The sequence below is a fragment of the Protobothrops mucrosquamatus genome, unplaced genomic scaffold, assembly GCF_001527695.2.
Source record: "Protobothrops mucrosquamatus isolate PMUCROS unplaced genomic scaffold, P.Mucros_1.0 scaffold2264, whole genome shotgun sequence".
In the NCBI taxonomy this organism is placed as follows: domain Eukaryota; kingdom Metazoa; phylum Chordata; class Lepidosauria; order Squamata; family Viperidae; genus Protobothrops; species Protobothrops mucrosquamatus.
The window spans coordinates 117,642-134,550 of NW_015388353.1; the positions used below are offsets into that span (position 1 = coordinate 117,642).

The 16,909-nt window shown below is 38.3% G+C and overlaps 1 protein-coding gene across 1 annotated transcript in view; it reads left to right on the top strand.

Annotated features, from left to right (window-relative positions):
- Window positions 1–3,214: 3,214 nt before the first annotated feature.
- RPS6KA6 (ribosomal protein S6 kinase A6) overlaps window positions 3,215–16,909 on the top strand; it is a 30,553-nt gene continuing 16,858 nt past the window's right edge. The window contains exons 1-7 of the mRNA XM_029285788.1: window positions 3,215–3,268; window positions 9,058–9,174; window positions 9,952–10,033; window positions 11,556–11,636; window positions 12,695–12,774; window positions 15,846–15,952; window positions 16,587–16,624. Of these exons, the coding sequence (XP_029141621.1) occupies window positions 3,224–3,268; window positions 9,058–9,174; window positions 9,952–10,033; window positions 11,556–11,636; window positions 12,695–12,774; window positions 15,846–15,952; window positions 16,587–16,624 (550 nt within the window). The 5' untranslated portion in view covers window positions 3,215–3,223. The remainder of the gene's footprint in view (window positions 3,269–9,057; window positions 9,175–9,951; window positions 10,034–11,555; window positions 11,637–12,694; window positions 12,775–15,845; window positions 15,953–16,586; window positions 16,625–16,909) is intronic.

Below are 16,909 nucleotides of genomic sequence, written 5' to 3' on the forward strand. Positions count from 1 at the left end.
TCTTCAGTTGTCTTCATGAACTGGAAAGAAAAAAACCTTTCTTGGATGAGAAGTAAAACGTCTTCAAGCAAAAAGTTGCCTTTTCAAAAAGGACCTTGATAAGAATACATCCTAATTGCCCATGTTGATGCATTCTGGACCGCATTCTAGAAGTTCCAAGTGTCTCTCAAGGGCTGCTTCATGTAGCTCATTGCTTTGTTAGTCGCACTTCTCTCTAAAGGGTTTTGGACATACAGAGGTCCTGTCAATATTAATTCAATTCAAGGCCCTTATTGTTAAAAGAATCTGGTCCATCATGGCACACAATACCTAAGAAGAGTTGAGAGGCTAGACGAGAAACACAAAATCTTCAGTGCTGTTCTTCATAAGATCACCACAGATGGAGACTGCAGCCAAGAAATTAAAAGACGCTTGCTCCTGGGGAGGAAAGCTATGGCAAATCTAGACAACATACTAAAAAGCAGAGACATCGCCCTGCCAACAAAAGTGCGTATAGTCAAGGCCATGGTTTTCCTAGTTGCAATGTATGGCTGTGAAAGTTGGACCACAAGAAAGGCTGAGCGCCAAATAATTGAACTATGGTGCTGGAGAAGACTCCTCCGAGTCCCCTGGACTGCAAGGTGATCAAACTGGTCAGTCCTAGAGGAGATCAACCCTGACTGCTCTTTAGAAGGCCAGATCCTGAAGTTGAAACTCAAATACTTTGGCCACCTCATGAGAAGGAAGGACTCACTGGAGAAGAGCCTAATGCTGGGAAAGATGGAGAGCAAGAGAAGAAGGGGACGACAGAGAATCTCTCTCTTTCTCTCTCTCTTTCTCTTTCCCTTTCTGTTACTCTCTCTCTCTCTTTCTCTGTGTATGTGTGTATGTGTTTCTCTCTCTCTCTCTCTCTCTCTCTCTCTCTCTCTCTCTCTCTCTCTCTCTCTCTCTCTCTCTCTCTCTCTCTCTGTTTTTCTCTGTTTCTGTGTTTTTCTCTTTCTATGTCTCTCTCTCTCTCTCTCTCTCTCATGGGGAAAATGGGAGGAAGAAAGTGTGTTGGATACGTTTGTTGACTTGAGTTATTTGTAAAAAAAATAATAATAAAGGCGGGTTAATAATAAATAAATAACATCCTGTTTCATTTTGTGTACGACACTCAGAACTTGGTGGTAGAGAGTTGCTTTAATAATCCTGTTGCTTTAATAATCCAGAAAGCCATTTCTTAGCATGTGGTCATGGGTGTGTGCCGATACGTGTGCATGTTGTAGGATGGGAGAGTGGATGAACTTGAGTTGTTGCTGAATTGTATGATAATTCATCTAGCAAAATGAATAATTACCCTCGCGTTCTTTATCGGGTTCTTCCAGTTTTTTAATGAACATAATCGACATGTTAGGACAAGAGCAGACTTGATGTTTCTAAAGTTCAACTTTAGCAACAAATTTAGCAACTTCATAGTAAGGGGAAAAAAGGCTGAAAAAGATGATTTAGCTTGGTATGACTTTTCATTAAATGGGGCCAATTATTTAAAATTAGATTGAGAAGAAAATCTCATGAGCCATCTGTCTGAACTAACAGTCTTTTAGCAGTTGATGCCGTTTCACTTGATTTTTGTAAAAGAATTTAGTAAAATTCTCACATAATTAGCCTCCGTGCACTTTAACCCACTAGTTTAATTTGGCATTTCCACTTTTACTTCATCCTCTTTAAGTACTCAAATACAATCCAAGGGATGGTTTCATTTTCAAAACCAGAATATTGGCTAACCATCATTTCAAATCCCTTACCAGCTTTTCTATATTTTCTGAAAAAGCATAAAATCCAGTGAGTGCTAATACAAAAATAAAAACACATTTTTTTTCTTTCTTGTTGTATTACCAAGACACACTATCAAAGTTTTCTGGTTATTCTCATCTTAGAACAGAAGTTTGGGTAGCCATGGTTTGTACTTCTGTTGCTTTATAAACATCTGAGAACATTAAGCATAAATATTCCTTGTATGTTTTGAAAGCATGTACGGCTCACTTTAGCGTCTCTGCTCTGTTGCCTATTATATTTTGTTGCTATCAACTTGTGGATTTTACCAAGTTGATCGGAGAGCATGTTTCATTTAAAACTGCAGTTGCTTTTAATATTACTTCCTGAAAAAAGCACACAAAAGGATGGCACAAACTGATAGACTGAAAGGAAACTGCTATTAGCAGTGACTTTTTCCTCAAAATATCATCTTGGGGGGAAGATTTTCTTAACTCTTTCCATTTTCCTGTCCATTGTGCTTCTCCCAATCTTTGAGTTTGGGGAGGGAATTTGAAACAGCACTCTTAATCTCATTGATAATCAGGCAGAAAAAGTCTACCCCTTTAGTAAATTTGTAGCGGGGAGCATGGGATGTCCACAAAACACCCATTTCACTTACAGGAATATACCTGTTTTAAAAAGATAAGGCCAAGGCCAAAACCAACCCAAAATGTGATTAGGTTAGATACCTAACCAGTTCTTCGCTCAGTGGCACAGGATACTGGCAATCCTTGACTTACAACTGGAACTGAGCCTGGAATTGTGGCTATGAGTGATGGGGGCCACCAGGTGACCATGATTGATTTTACAACCTTTTTTCCCCAGCAGTTGTTATGCAAATGTGGCAATTGTTAAGCAAACATGACAGTCATTAAAGAAGTCAATTTTCCCAATGGGTGTTCCCCCCCCCAGACAACAGGCAAAAAAAACGTTAAAAAATGAGGTCACATGGCTGCAGGATTTTGCAAACAGCCATAAATGAATGCAATCACGTGACTGCGGGACATGTATATGTGGCTATCAGAACTTCAAAAACAGGTCATATGTAGGTCTGGGGAGGTTTGTCATAACTGTGAACAGTTGCTAAACAAGGACTACCTATAACAACTTTCTGGCCCAGTGCTTAAGTTATTTTGGATTATCTAATGTTTCTACCCAGTGCTTTTTTTGTAAAAAAAAAAAAAAAAAGGTGCCGGAACTCACACACGTCATACAACCCGCTTGTCTACCCTACAAGGTTCCATCCAAAAAAGGTGCCAGAACTCCGTTCTGGGCATTCTATGACAAAAAAAAGCCCTGTTTCTACCTAAAATAAGGGCCATTTGGAGAGTTGTGCAACAGCTTTCTCAATTTCTTTTCGGTCACACTGTTAACAAATATATATATATGATTGCTTATGTATCTGAACTCACGATGCCTCTTTATTTTGTAGCTGAATGGCATTAAAATGGTGGATGAACCTATGGAGGAGGGAGAACCATATTCCTGTAATGTAAGTACATTTGGGGGGGTATTCCTCATGATAGGAACATCTGTTGAAGCCTTTTAAAATAGCTTTATACTATATGCAGAGCTTGTTGGGTATAGTCATCAAGGCATCAGGCTAAAAACCAGGAGATTGTGAGTTCTAGTCCTCTAGGTGACCGTGGGCCAGTTACTTTTTTTCAGCCCTAGGAAAGAAGCAATGGCAAACCACTTTTGAAAAAAACTTGCACAAAAAACTGCAGGGATTATTCAGGCAGTCTATAAGAACTGGACCAGATTGAATGCAAGAAAACCAAAGTATAAAGAGGTGTAAAGAGGAGACAAACAACATTTTCCTTGCTTCTTCATCAGGGAAAATTTGGTTTGCCTAGTTGTGTTTTTAAAATAATTACATATTTTCAAAACGTAAGTCCGCATTTTTTAATAATAATAATAATAATAATAATAATAATAATAATAATAATAATAATAATAATAATAATAATAATAATAATAATCTAATTCTATAAGAATTGCATCTGGAGCTCCTGCTTATTTGAAGCAGGAAAAAATGGTAGCTAACAGAATGCTGTAGTCTGAACATGCAACTGAAATTTTTGCAAATCTCAAGTTTTTGATTCAAAGATGCCCTGAAGTCAAACTTGATTCTTTGTGGTTATATCCATGCAATTTTCTTGACATTCCCAAGAGAAGTGGTTTGCCATTGCCTTTCTCTGAGATTCCTTTTTTCTATTTTCCAGTCTAGCCAGTTGCCCTGGAATTCCCATCTAATTCTCACAATCAAGAACTAACCAGGGCTGATCGCTGCTTAATTTCTGAGATCAGTTAGGGCTCGCTGCCTGCTGCCATCTACTCAGCCCAGCGGTGGAAAACAACATTGAAAACTAAGTTTGCAAAAGTGTCTCGTTTGCAAAAAACGTTTCTCCTTTCCTGCTTGGAGAAAGTTTTGGGGAGGAATTGTGTTTGATACCTTATCAACTTATTAGCCATGTTTACCATTCACACACTGCAGGGTTCTAAGAAATTTATATGATGGCTAATTACAGACGTAGTGGAAAAGACAAAACGGTTCTCAGCTCATAAACTTAAAACCCATTACAACAGAGGAACTGTTCTCTTGTAAGTCATATTCATTATCAGAAATGCCAAATTGAAATACTCCAAATGTGTTTTGGTCAATGTTGGTGCTTTAATTCTAGGGTAGTTGTTTAATATGGTGTTGCTTGCTCTGATTTTATTTTGTCTCAGATTCATCCTCTTCTAATAGCTTGTATTTTTGCTTGCAAACGTAACTAGGAAATGAGCTCCTTAAAACTATTTTGACAATGGAATGCTAATTCTTGTTGACAATTGCTCCGATTTATATTTCCCTGCTGATATAGATAGTAAACACACACACACACACATTCTCTCTCTCTCTCTCTTTCTGTCACTCTCTCTCTGTGTGTGTGTGTGTGTGTTTCAAAAGCTGGAAAAAAGAGAGAAAAGAATCCAAAAGAAATGTGGAAATTCTCCACGGATTCTAATGCTTATTCTGGAAGAAACTCCCACTCAATCCCAACAAATTACATTGTCCCTAACATGAGAACTAACATTCTAACCCTATATTTAGTGAGTCTCATTAGTAAATGTGTTGACTATTAATTAAAGAGAAACTTTTGGCCAAGGATCTTTATTTGTTCTGTGGTTTGTGTTCTTCCCCAAAATTGCCACACATAGGAATGCGTCTACGTAAATTAGAATCGATAAGATGATTAATTCAGGAGATTGATGGCATTTTTCTTATTAGACAAGCTTCTTTTTTAAATATTAGCCACACAAGGTCTGGGAGCTGGAAAATATAACATCTCAAGAGACTGTGAGTTCCATCCTAGGTAGCGCAAAGAGGAAATATCTGCTGTGAACTCTTGTGTAGGCATCAGGAAGGGCATCCAGCCAGTAAATGCTCAGCTCCATTCAGTCGCTCCGATTCCACCCTGATATTACAGGTTTACAGGGTTGTTAAAAGAAAAAAAAATGAATGTGGCTTATAGTAATGTTCTAATTGGTCTTGGGAATGTTTAAACATGTTGAAATGATAACTGCAGTAGTCAATAGTCAATATTAAGAATAGATTTAGGTAAAGCTGAAGCATACCAATATTTATAATATTAATTAACACCGCTAATTAGTGACATTCACTAGTTTTGATGAAATCATAAATAAATTTGCTGGAGATAGTATATTAACTTTAAAATATGCTTATTATATTATTGTAATGCTGTATTAATAATGCAGTAAAATAATAGAATATAATAAGAAGGTTTTACTACATTCCTGAAACTATTGTATTTATAAAAAGAAAAACAAAAGTCTTGGGATTTTAATTAAGAATAATATAATATTACATTTATTCATGCCATTAGATATTTCTGCTTAATTGTATTGGACAGAAATTATACCGTACATCACTGCTTAAATCCAGTCACAGTAGTATGGGTGGAACAGAACATAGATGAACCCAGTTCATCAATCTAGAACTGAAAATGAAAACTTTCTTTTCATTTGTTTGCTTTTTTATAATTCTGTGAATTTGTTGGTATTTTTTTAAGCCGAATCGAGGAAGAAGGAAGTAAATAAATATTGTAAAAACCAGTTGATTACTTAAGCTGGATCTTGCGACATTGCTGAATTGTCTAATCCAGAGGTCCCCAAACTTTTGGGCACCAGGAACCGGTTCCGTGGAGAGAGGTTTTTCCGCGGACCAGAGGGGGCGTGGTTTTGTGTGCTGCCTGCATCCCACGGATGGGGTTTTGCTTGTTTGTGCGGACCGGTTGCTGGCATGCTGTGGCCCGGTACTGGTCCATGGACCAGGGATTGGGGACCCCTGGTTTAATCTATGCTACTGATGTTCCAGATTTTAACATCTAATTAAAGCACTGTTGTGGAAAAGCTAAAAGAATTAAGGTGCTAGGAGATCAAATGAATAGGTGAAGATAGGTCCCTCAGAAATGAAGAGAAGGACACACAGATGAGCATCATCAAGCATAGCAACAATTTAATAATAATAATAATAATAATAATAATAATAATAATAATAATAATAATAATAATAATAATAATAATAATAAAGTTGGAAGGGACCTTGGAGGTCATCTAGTCCAATCCCCTGCTCAGGCAGGAAACCCTATACCATTTTGGACAAATGGCTGTCCAGTTTCTTCTTAAAAACTTCCAGTGTTGGAGCATTCACCGCTTCTGGAGGCAGGTAGTTCCACTGGTTAATTGTTCTAACTGTCAGGAAGTTTCTCCTTAGTTCTAGGTTGCTTCTCTCCTTGATCAGTTTCCACCCATTGCTTCTTGTCCTGCCTTCAGGCGCTTTGGAGAATAGCTTGACTCCCTCTTCTTTGGGGCAGCCTCTGAGATATTGGAACACTGCTATCATGTCCCCCCTCGTCCTTCTCTTCATTAAACTAGACATACCCAATTCCAGCAACCATTCCTTATATGTTTTAGCCTCCAGTCCCCTAATCATCTTTGTTGCTCTTCTCTGCACTCTTTCTAGAGTCTCAACATCTTTTTTACATTGTGGTGACCAAAACTGGATGCAGTATTCCAAGTGTGGCCTATTTATATACTTGTATATGATATTAGGCCATCCATGCTTAATGGTATCATAATGTGCATGCCATCATTTCACTGTTATTGTAGTTAGGAGATTGGGCTGCAAGAAACAAGAAGAAACTGAAAATGCAGATGTTTGGAAGATGTTAGGCCAAAATTGAAGAAGCTTGAAGCTGATGAAGCATTAGGCAGTTGTACAACACATGTTTTCTTTCTCCTGTTCTGCTACATGTGTAACTGCTGCCCACTCTTAACAGCTGTTGAATTTCCAAATCCTGTTCAAAATCTTTTTTTGTTTGTTTGTTCGTTCTATTATGTGGCTACCGCTCAGTATTTAGAATTCACTGGAAGTACTGTAGCATTTCAGATCCTTCAGTTGTGTGAGGTCTACGATGACTCAGCCAGCAAGTGTTCCGATTATGGTAATAAGAGAGTATAACATCATTTCTACTGACAGTGGCATTCAAAAGCGTTGTTTTCTTAAGTTCTTATTTAATTACTATTGTGTCAGTTTCCACAGAAACCCGTTCCCCTGTCAAATCCGGGTTACTTCAGATCACTTTTAAACATAGAAACAGATGAACTGCTAAGATCAGTTCATGCAAACAATTTTTTTTTTTTAAAAAAAAAAACCCAGTTAAAAGCAGCATCATGGGGTGTTGGATACTGGAACTTCATTTATTTTTGTCTTTGTGCGACTAGGCCACATGGATTCTACTTTTAACTGCTTTTTTTTTTTTTTTTTGGAAAGGGGTACCTTTTAGTGCACCCAAGTCTAGCGCTAAGATGATTTCTAGTATCACCTGAACAAAATACAGCAGTGTTCCAATATTTGAGGGGTTGCCACAAAGAAGAGGGAGTCAAGCTATTCTCCAAAGCACTGGAAGGCCGGACAAGAAGCAACGGATGGAAACTAGTCAAGGAGAGAAGCAACCTAGAACTAAGGGGAAACTTCCTGACACTTAAAACAATTAACCAGTGGAGCAACCTGCCTCTAGAAGTTGCAGGTACTCCAACACAGGAAGGTTTTAAGAAGAGATTGGACAGTCACTTGTGTGAAATGGTATAGGGCTTCCTGCCTGAGCAGAGGGTTGGACTAGAAGATCTCCAAGGTCCCTTCCAACTCTGTTATAATGTCAAAGAATAAAAGCCACTAATGTAAATGATTAAGGCGATTGAAGAGATGGGCAAAGAAATTTTGGGCTCAATTTTCTTTTCAGGGAAGTTTTGAGTAAAGATGGGACAGGATCTGGATTTCGAGAGGATGTTTCTTTTGCAAGATTATTATTAATCATACAATTTTATATATCAGCGAACACAGAATAAGTCAAATTAGGATGAATTGTTCCTTGGTAATATTGGATTGCAGTGCACCCTGACTCCCCCTCGCCAGTAATATGTTATTTTGGGATTGTGAAACAATCAGGGAAATTTAAAGAATCTCAGCCTGATAAACTGAAATAAACATTTATACTTTTTAATCTTGAAAGCTGAAGATAAGGAAAATTCTTCAGATGTATTCGAATGTCTATAAAATAGTGAGTCTCTTCCGAGTGCCTTTTCACCGGATTCTGCAATGATTGAGTTATTTTAATGTATAAATAGCCAAGTCTCAGAAAAACAAAAACTTCACTGTACATTTTCTCAGATTGTAAAATATAGCTCTGGTCCTTGATTTAGACTGAGTAGCCTGTATCTATGGGCTCTGCCTGAAATGTGGTAAGCCATCTTTGCTTCTTCGTTTGTTACAAATCATAAAACATAAACAATATTCTTTACAACTATGAACGATCTGCTTTAAGTATCTTTTAGGTCAGGGGTTCCCAACTGGGGGTGCGAGACGATATTCCAGGGGGTGCAAAAATTAGGGTTTAGAAGTTTCAAAATTATAGTGTGTATATGCATAATTCGTTGCCGTTATTTCGAACTTTTGTAAGGGGTGCGAGAATATATCAGAAGCGTTCTAGGGGCGCGGAGTATAGAAAAGGTTGGGAGATGCTGTTTTAGGTAAACAAGCAGGGTGCAGATATCTTAAATAATGTAACATTCATTCTTAACAGTTTTTCTTTCTTTCTTTCTTTCTTTCTTTCCTTTTTTCCTTTCTTCCTTTCTTCCTCTCTTTCTTTCTCTTCCTTCCTTCCTTCCTTCCTTCATTCCTTTCTTTCTTTCTTTCTTTCTCTTTCTTTTAAATAGGATGAAGGAAGTGTCAAAGAGATCCCTATTACCCACCATGTAAAAGAAGGATGTGAAAAAGCAGATCCTGCACAATTTGAATTGCTTAAAGTCCTTGGTCAAGGGTCATTTGGAAAGGTAACAATGAAAATAAGCCGTGTTTGTTCTCAATGTTGTGTTGGGTGTCCAATATAGCCCCTGATTCCACTCCTCTACTAGATATAAGGCTAGTGTTTTTAAGTGTTGGGGAACTTACTATAGTAAGTCCTGTAAGCATTTCAGTAACAATAGCAATAGCACTTAGTCTTATATATCGCTCCATAGCCCTTTACAGCCCTCTAAGTGGTTTACGGAGTCAGCCTCTTGCCCCTGACAATCTGGGTCCTCATTTTACCAGAAGGATGGAAGGTTGAGTTAACTTTGAGCCGGTCAGGATCGAACTCCAGGCTGTGGGCAGCGATAGCAATAGCAGTTGCAATAGCACTTAAGTGACTAGGGAATTCTGGAAAATCAAGTCCACATACAGTATCTGGAAGGATTCCAGGTTGGAGAAGTCTGATTTAAGGAAAAGGGGTATAAAATTTATACTGAATTATTAGATAATGGAGTTGATGATAGATGTTCTTTTTGGGGTTTTCAAGTGCCACAATTAAATTTGCAGCGGTTTAGGCTGTCTTACAGGATTGCGTAGTATTTCTTTGCAGTGGAATATTTTTATAAAATTAATCTTGGAGAACTAGGATTTTGATAAAAAAAACAGGCACTGGAAGTATTATTCTACACTTAAATAGCATATCTTACATCAGCTCATTTAGATACTGTTATCTGAATCTTTGTGGTTACTAGAAAGAAATTTATTGGACTACACAAGCTATACGTACACTGTACTGTATTTAATCTTTCTTGTTTGTTGAGGTTTTCCTTGTGAGAAAACTAATTGGTCCTGATGCTGGGTATTTATACGCCATGAAAGTTCTAAAGAAAGCTTCATTGAAAGGTATGCTTCATTTTAAAAAAAATATTTCTGCTGTATTTTTATTGATGAAATATCACCATTTATAGCTTAATAATGAGCTTTATCTTAAAGATGCTGATAAATTCCATTGAAGATTGTAGCATTTGAACAGAAATACCCAGCAGAATGAATGTGTGAATTCAAATTCAATATTGTGAATATTGCCTACTGTTTATACGGAAGCAAATAATTTCATTACGGTAGATTTTTCACTAACCAGCTGGTTATTGAGTTCTTAGCCCTGTCATCGGTCCCTGTTGCGAAAATCTCTTTGTCTAATCACAGAGATGTAGTAGTGACTGCTTACCAGTGGTTCTCAACCTGTGGGTCGGGACCCCATTTGGGGTCGATCGACCATTTCACGGGGGTCGCCAAGCAAGGCTGTCCACCATTTTTTTTGTCCACCATTTTTTGTCCGCCATTTTTTTTCCCCTTTTCCAGCGGGTGCCTTACCTCCCTTGGGCTGGGCCAGCTAGTGGTCGGCCTGCTCCGTCTCTGCCGCTTGCCAGCTACGCCTCGGCCGGCGCAGGGGGCGGAACCACGCATGCACGGCGCTCCCGGGCGGGGAAAGTCCTCGACTTACGACCGGTTGGGTAGTCCTCAACTTATGACCGGTTTAGTCCTCGACTTACGACCGGTTTAGTCCTCGACTTACGACCGGTTTAGTCCTCGACTTACGACCGGTTGGGGTCGCGGCATTAAAAAGGTTGAGAACCACTAGCTTAGACTATATAAAATTAAAGGGAATCAGCAGTTACTGATTTATTCCCAGGATTTATTGCCGGAATTGATGAAATATTTAAACTAGATTCACTTTAAATCATACCTGTAATACTGATTTGTAAGTAGCAGCATGTGGATGACCTTGACTGATCATAAGAAACTAAGGAAAAAATTCTGATTAAAATATGAATACAATTCCACTGGGAAATTCCAGAACTCTAGATTACCCTTTAAAACAGTACTTCTCAACCTTAGCATATGCTGTAGACTTTTAAGATGGGTGGACTTCAACTCCCAGAATTCCCCAGCCAAATGTTCGCTAGGGAATTCTGGGAGTTGAAGTCCATACATTTGAAAGCTGCCAAGGGTGAAAAACTCTTGTCTAGAAGAAGACAGTTCCATATCACTATGAGTAAAAAAAAAAAAAAGGATATTCCCATGTAAGTGATCAGAAGCCATGTTCAATTCAATTATTAACAATATTACAATTTTGAAGCGGCTGTTTTAAATGACTCATCGGAAAGTTGGCAGCTGTTCGCAAATATGTTGTACTAGTGAGTCTTGTTACAGTTGTGGCTTTTTCATGATGTTTTGGGAGTCTTGATGGTTGGATGTTCAAAGTCGCTTGAACTTTCCCATGCAATCTCCATGGAAAACACTGGGATGCTTCTGAAAATGACTAATAGAAATTTGTTCACAAACATCCTTTGTACGTTTGCTTATTGTAAAAGGCATCAATATGTATTTAGTTTCACTCTTCTTGGAAAACTTATGTTTGCAGTTCGAGACAGAGTTCGCACAAAGATGGAGAGAGATATATTAGTAGAAGTAAATCATCCATTTATTGTCAAACTGCACTATGGTGAGTATTATTGTCTGTGACTTCGATCAAGGTTTATCTGATAAATGTCTTCATTTCTAGAGTTTGGATTACATCTACTAGCTTGGTTAAAAAAAGAAAAAAAAGCAGACTTCATATTGTGTGATTAGATCCACGAGCGCCTCAAGCAGATATTTGTAAATGATTTCCACAAAACTGGGTTTATTTAGATGAGAGTTTTATTATTTACTTAGCGTTTGGCATATTGTACGTGGATTAGTAATATATGTCAACCTTTCATCTAGTTTAATAGAATGCAAATAAAATATAAATGTTAAAAATCTATGTTCAAATACCAATGTCTAGGCCAGGGGTAGGCAACCTTGGCTCTTTTATGACTCGTGGACTATGCTGGCTCAGGAATTCTGGGAGTTGAAGTCCACGAGTCATAAAAGAGCCAAGGTTGCCTACCCCTGGTCTAGGCCATCTAACCATCAAAGTGCAACATCATTTATATTTAAAAATATCACACAGTGGACCGGTATATGCCCTCAGCTTACACCCCATCATGGTATGATCTACATTTTGATGTGGGACCCCCACAGTCACACTGAGGGGAGGATACTATACCCCATTTATACACCCATGCGGGGTGCGAATCCTGTTCAGGATTGTCCATTGCTGACGTGGTAGTTCAAAGTCTGGAAACTTATGCGTGGGGTCATTTATATGCCTTCCTATATCTGGGTATTCAGCAACCCAAGTTGTCAGGCAGATGTTGTGCAAGTGCCAGTGGGGGCTTCCTGGATGCGGGTCTTCCGGCTGATAAATGAGAAAAGTCACAAAAATGCTGTCTCCCAGTGTGATGCTGTCAAATACTAATAAAGTATTTTAGAGTTTTACCTAAATATGTGGATATCAATTTAGTTTATTGGCCAAATAACTTATAGAATGCTATTGATTCCTCTTGCCTGGAGTAGTTAAAAGTTTAGAGCCCCCGAATGTCTGGTGTGATTAGGATATGTTATTTAGTGTTTTATCTATGCTGCCTATCTGTTGTTGTACAAAACTGATTCATATTTTATGGCTGCTCTTTACAGCCTTCCAGACTGAAGGAAAGCTATATTTAATATTGGACTTTCTCAGGGGAGGAGATGTGTTCACAAGATTATCCAAAGAGGTATGTATTTATGGACCTTTTAAAACATCGTCAACACTAGTGTGAAGTGGGAGCTTTCTACTGAATTTTTATCCTTGCCTTTTCTTCCAAGAGCTCTATTTTCCCTTTTTATATTTTCAACATCCATGTGATAGGGAAACTATGCTCAGAGGAGATGACTAGCTCAAATCCATTTATTCTAAATAATAATAATAATAATAATAATAATAATAATAATAATAATAATAATAATAATAAAGTTGGAAGGGACCTTGGAGGTCATCTAGTCCAACCCCCTGCTCAGGCAGGAAACCCTATACCATTTCAGACTAATGGCTGTCCAGTCTCTTCTTAAAAAATGTCCATTGTTGGAGCATTCACCGCTTTTGGAGGCAGGTTGTTCCACTGGTTAATTGTTCTCACTGGCAGGAAGTTTCTCCTTAGTTCTAGGTTGCTTCTCTCCTTGATCAGTTTCCACCCGTTGCTTCTTGTCCTGCCTTCAGGTGCTTTGGAGAAGAGCTTGACTCCCTCTTCTTTGTGGCAGCCCCTGAGATACTGGAACGCTGCTATCATGTCCCCCCTCGTCCTTCTCTTCATTAAACTAACATACCCAATTCCAGCAACCATTCCTTATATGTTTTATATATCTTAGTTTCAAATCTGGGTTTTTTTTCCTTGCCTAAATCTGGCTCTCTATCACTTTTCAGCGGTGAAGAAACTGGATCAACTTGCCATTAATATCTCTTAAGCTAATCTCCCTCCAAATTGTGAGGGTACAATTGGTCATGAAGTTAAGAGGGTGGTATGCTGTTTTTGGCTTTCTGGAGAAAAGGCAGGATTGGATAAATAGGCACCACCTACACTGTTATGACTACATTAAAAATCATCCTACTCTTTGCTTTTAGAAATGCTGTTTTCCCCACTCAAAGGAAAGGTTTCTGTGTAAAAACACAACGAGGTCAAATGTATTAATAAGTAAAGCATTTCTCGCTATGCGAGGAAGTAGGTCTTTTTTCCCCCTCCAGGACTTAGAAATGTCTTAGAAAGGATTGTAAAAGAAGAGATACTTCAAAGCACCCTGGAGTGCAAAACCCATATCACCTGGCTGCTTTAATGAGTCAACAGACAAATGCTGGACTCAATTTTTGGGGTGCTCCAACCAAGTTCAGATAATTGCAGAGTTTTGTCTTTTAATGGTTAGCTCTCACTTTTTATTTTCTGTGATCTTGGAGACCTTTTTATCATGTGGAATTGTTTGAGATACTTAAATAATCTTGTTCCGGTAAATGGAGATTGGACTGACATAGATAATACTGCTAGGGAGAAACTTCAACAGTGGGGATCTCAAATCACAAGAGTAAAAAATATCTTGTAGAGAAGTTTTGTCTAGTGAAAGTATGAATACTGTGCAAACAAGTAGAGGAGTTGCTTGACATCTTTCATTTGCAGCTAAAAGCTCCTGCAGTGACTGTAGATTTTTTTTAAAGGAGTAATCAGCTTAATATGATTCAGTTTAGACACTTACCTTGGAGTAAGCCGCATTAAGCATGGTAGAACTTATTTCTAGATAGATGTGCATATTTTGCCCTTGACAGACATTTATTTCAGTCATTGACCGATAAAAGTACAATCAATAAAATGAACAATGCAAAACTATCCCCTGACAAGAAGCCCTGTTAGCAACTGTTTGTGGGGGAAGCTTACACATAAGGTAGCAAAGATCTGCTATTTTCAGAGAAATAAATTTACCTTGATTATTTAACAGGTAGTAATTTGCACTTGAAAGTCACTCAGTTCGAAATATGCTTTCATGTGCATTTAAAACTCCTATTTAGAAAAGAATTGAAAATGTGTATGTGTGCTTCTGCACCAAGAGAGCCTGGTCATACTTTGGTATTATTTTTTGGGGGGCTGAAGTTTGGTGTGGGTACTGTAGCTGCTCTTTGGTGTTTTTCCCGATTGATTTCTAAACAAATATTTTGTGAAAGAGTGGTGTTCCGAGATGTTTATGCTGAGCTAAATGCAACGTTTCTCAAGCTTGGCCACTTTAAGAGCTGTGGACTTCAACTCCCAGAATTCCACAGGTTGCCTGGAGAATTCTGGGAGTTGAAGTCCACACCTCTTAAAGTAGGCAAGGTTGAGAAACACTGTGCTAAAAAATACCTTGCATTGCATTGATAGCCACCAGTAGCTGTAAATCATCATAATCATCACCTTTATAGGAAATGATTTTATTTATGCATTAGAAAGCCCTTATCTTTTGAGGTAGCTCCATACTTCAAGAGCCATGGTGCCATAGTGGTTAGAATGCAGTATTGCAGGCTAACTCTGCCCACTGCCAGGAGTTCGATCCTGACTGGCTCAAGGTTGACTCAACCTTGCATCCTTCCGAGGTCTGTAAAATGAGGACTCAGATTGTTGGGGGCAAAGAGGCTGACTTTGTAAACTGCTTAGAGAGGGCTGTATGGCGTAGAACATAAGTCTAGGTGCTATTGCTATTGCTTCTTCCTTTTGTCCCAGTTATGGAAGATTTCTTCATCCTGGAGAGATGATGAATGGGAAATAGGGAGTAAGAATCTCTAGATTTTATCTGGACCTTTTTTCATGCAGAGGAATTAAGTATTCTGCTGGACACATGTCTTTCCAGAGGTCACCATTCCACTTCCCTTCTAATCATTCATTTGTCATTGGTGAGGTGCTTCGGAGGGCATGCTCTGAATATTTATCCTTGGAAAACTAATAGGATCCATGTCTATGGAGATTCTGAGTCATCCAGATCATAGTTCTCCCAAAGGTGCTTTTTCAAAAGATAACCGGAATTTGTTTTTCTTTTATCTTCAAGGAAAAACAAAAAGTCCAATTGCCTTTTGAAAAAAAGCATCTTTGGGATAATAGGATCAATGTTGGTCCTTTTTTGAAGTTGCACAAAATGTAGATTTCCATCTGATGGGTCATTCAAGATCATGGACAACATGCAGCCCTGACTAGGTCATTTGCATCACAGGTCCTTAAACGTTGTGGGGGTTTGCGAACGTCTTTGATGTGCAGAAATTTAACAAGACCGGAATGTAAATCTATATAGTTCTTATTAGGTTATGTTTACAGAGGAAGATGTGAAATTCTACCTCGCAGAACTGGCTCTAGCTTTGGATCACCTGCACAGCTTGGGAATTGTATACAGGGACTTGAAGCCAGAAAAGTAATGTAAAATGTATTTTATCCACTATTATGGTACTCTTATTTAAAACGCTTCTTTGTATTTGCCATAAAATAAATACGGAATCACCGCAGAAGAGCTATACAGGTCATCCTCGACTTAACGACTGCAATTGAGCCCCAAAAACTTTGTGCTTATATATGCGACAGTTGTTAAGCAAACTTTGTCCCATTTTACGACCTTTCTGGCTGCCGTTGTAAAGCGAATCGCTGCAATTGTTGAATTAGTAACAGCGTTGTGAAGTGAACCCGGCTTCCCCATTGACTTTGCTTGTCAGAAAGTTGCAAAAGGGGATCACGTGACTCTGGGACAATTCGGCGTCCGAATTTTGGTCACGTGACCGTGGGGGATGCCGCAACGGTTGTAAGTGTGAAAAACGGACATGAGCCACTTTTTTTCCAGTGCTGTTGTAACTTTGAACCATCACTAAATGAGCTGTGGTAAGTCGAGGACTACCTGTACTCTGCTTCTTTTTTTCTCTCTCTCTTCAAAATATATGTTTTCAGAAAATTCTTAATTAATTAAATGTAATTTACTACAGTATTCTAATCTGCTCAACTGTCTTATTAAAATACTCCCGTTATGTGCATTGGTGAATGTGAATTTTAATTTTCAGCATTTTGCTTGATGAAGCAGGACATATCAAGTTAACAGGTAGGTGAAACTTATTAGTATAGCTTTTTTTAAAACACACACACACACACACATATATATATATATATATTTACGTAAATAGCCTCAACTGATTAAAAACGGCAGGTTATTTTGAACTGGGTCAAGTTGTCTCTGGAGAGATTCATCTTTCAGGTCCTCCCTTTAATCCTTGAATTATTTTTCAACTTTTTGTTGAATAAATGCTACAGTTCTAAAAGAATCGGTTTATTGTAGACTGGCTGTAATCTCCTTGTTGAGCCTTCCTCCAGTGTCCATTCCAGCTGG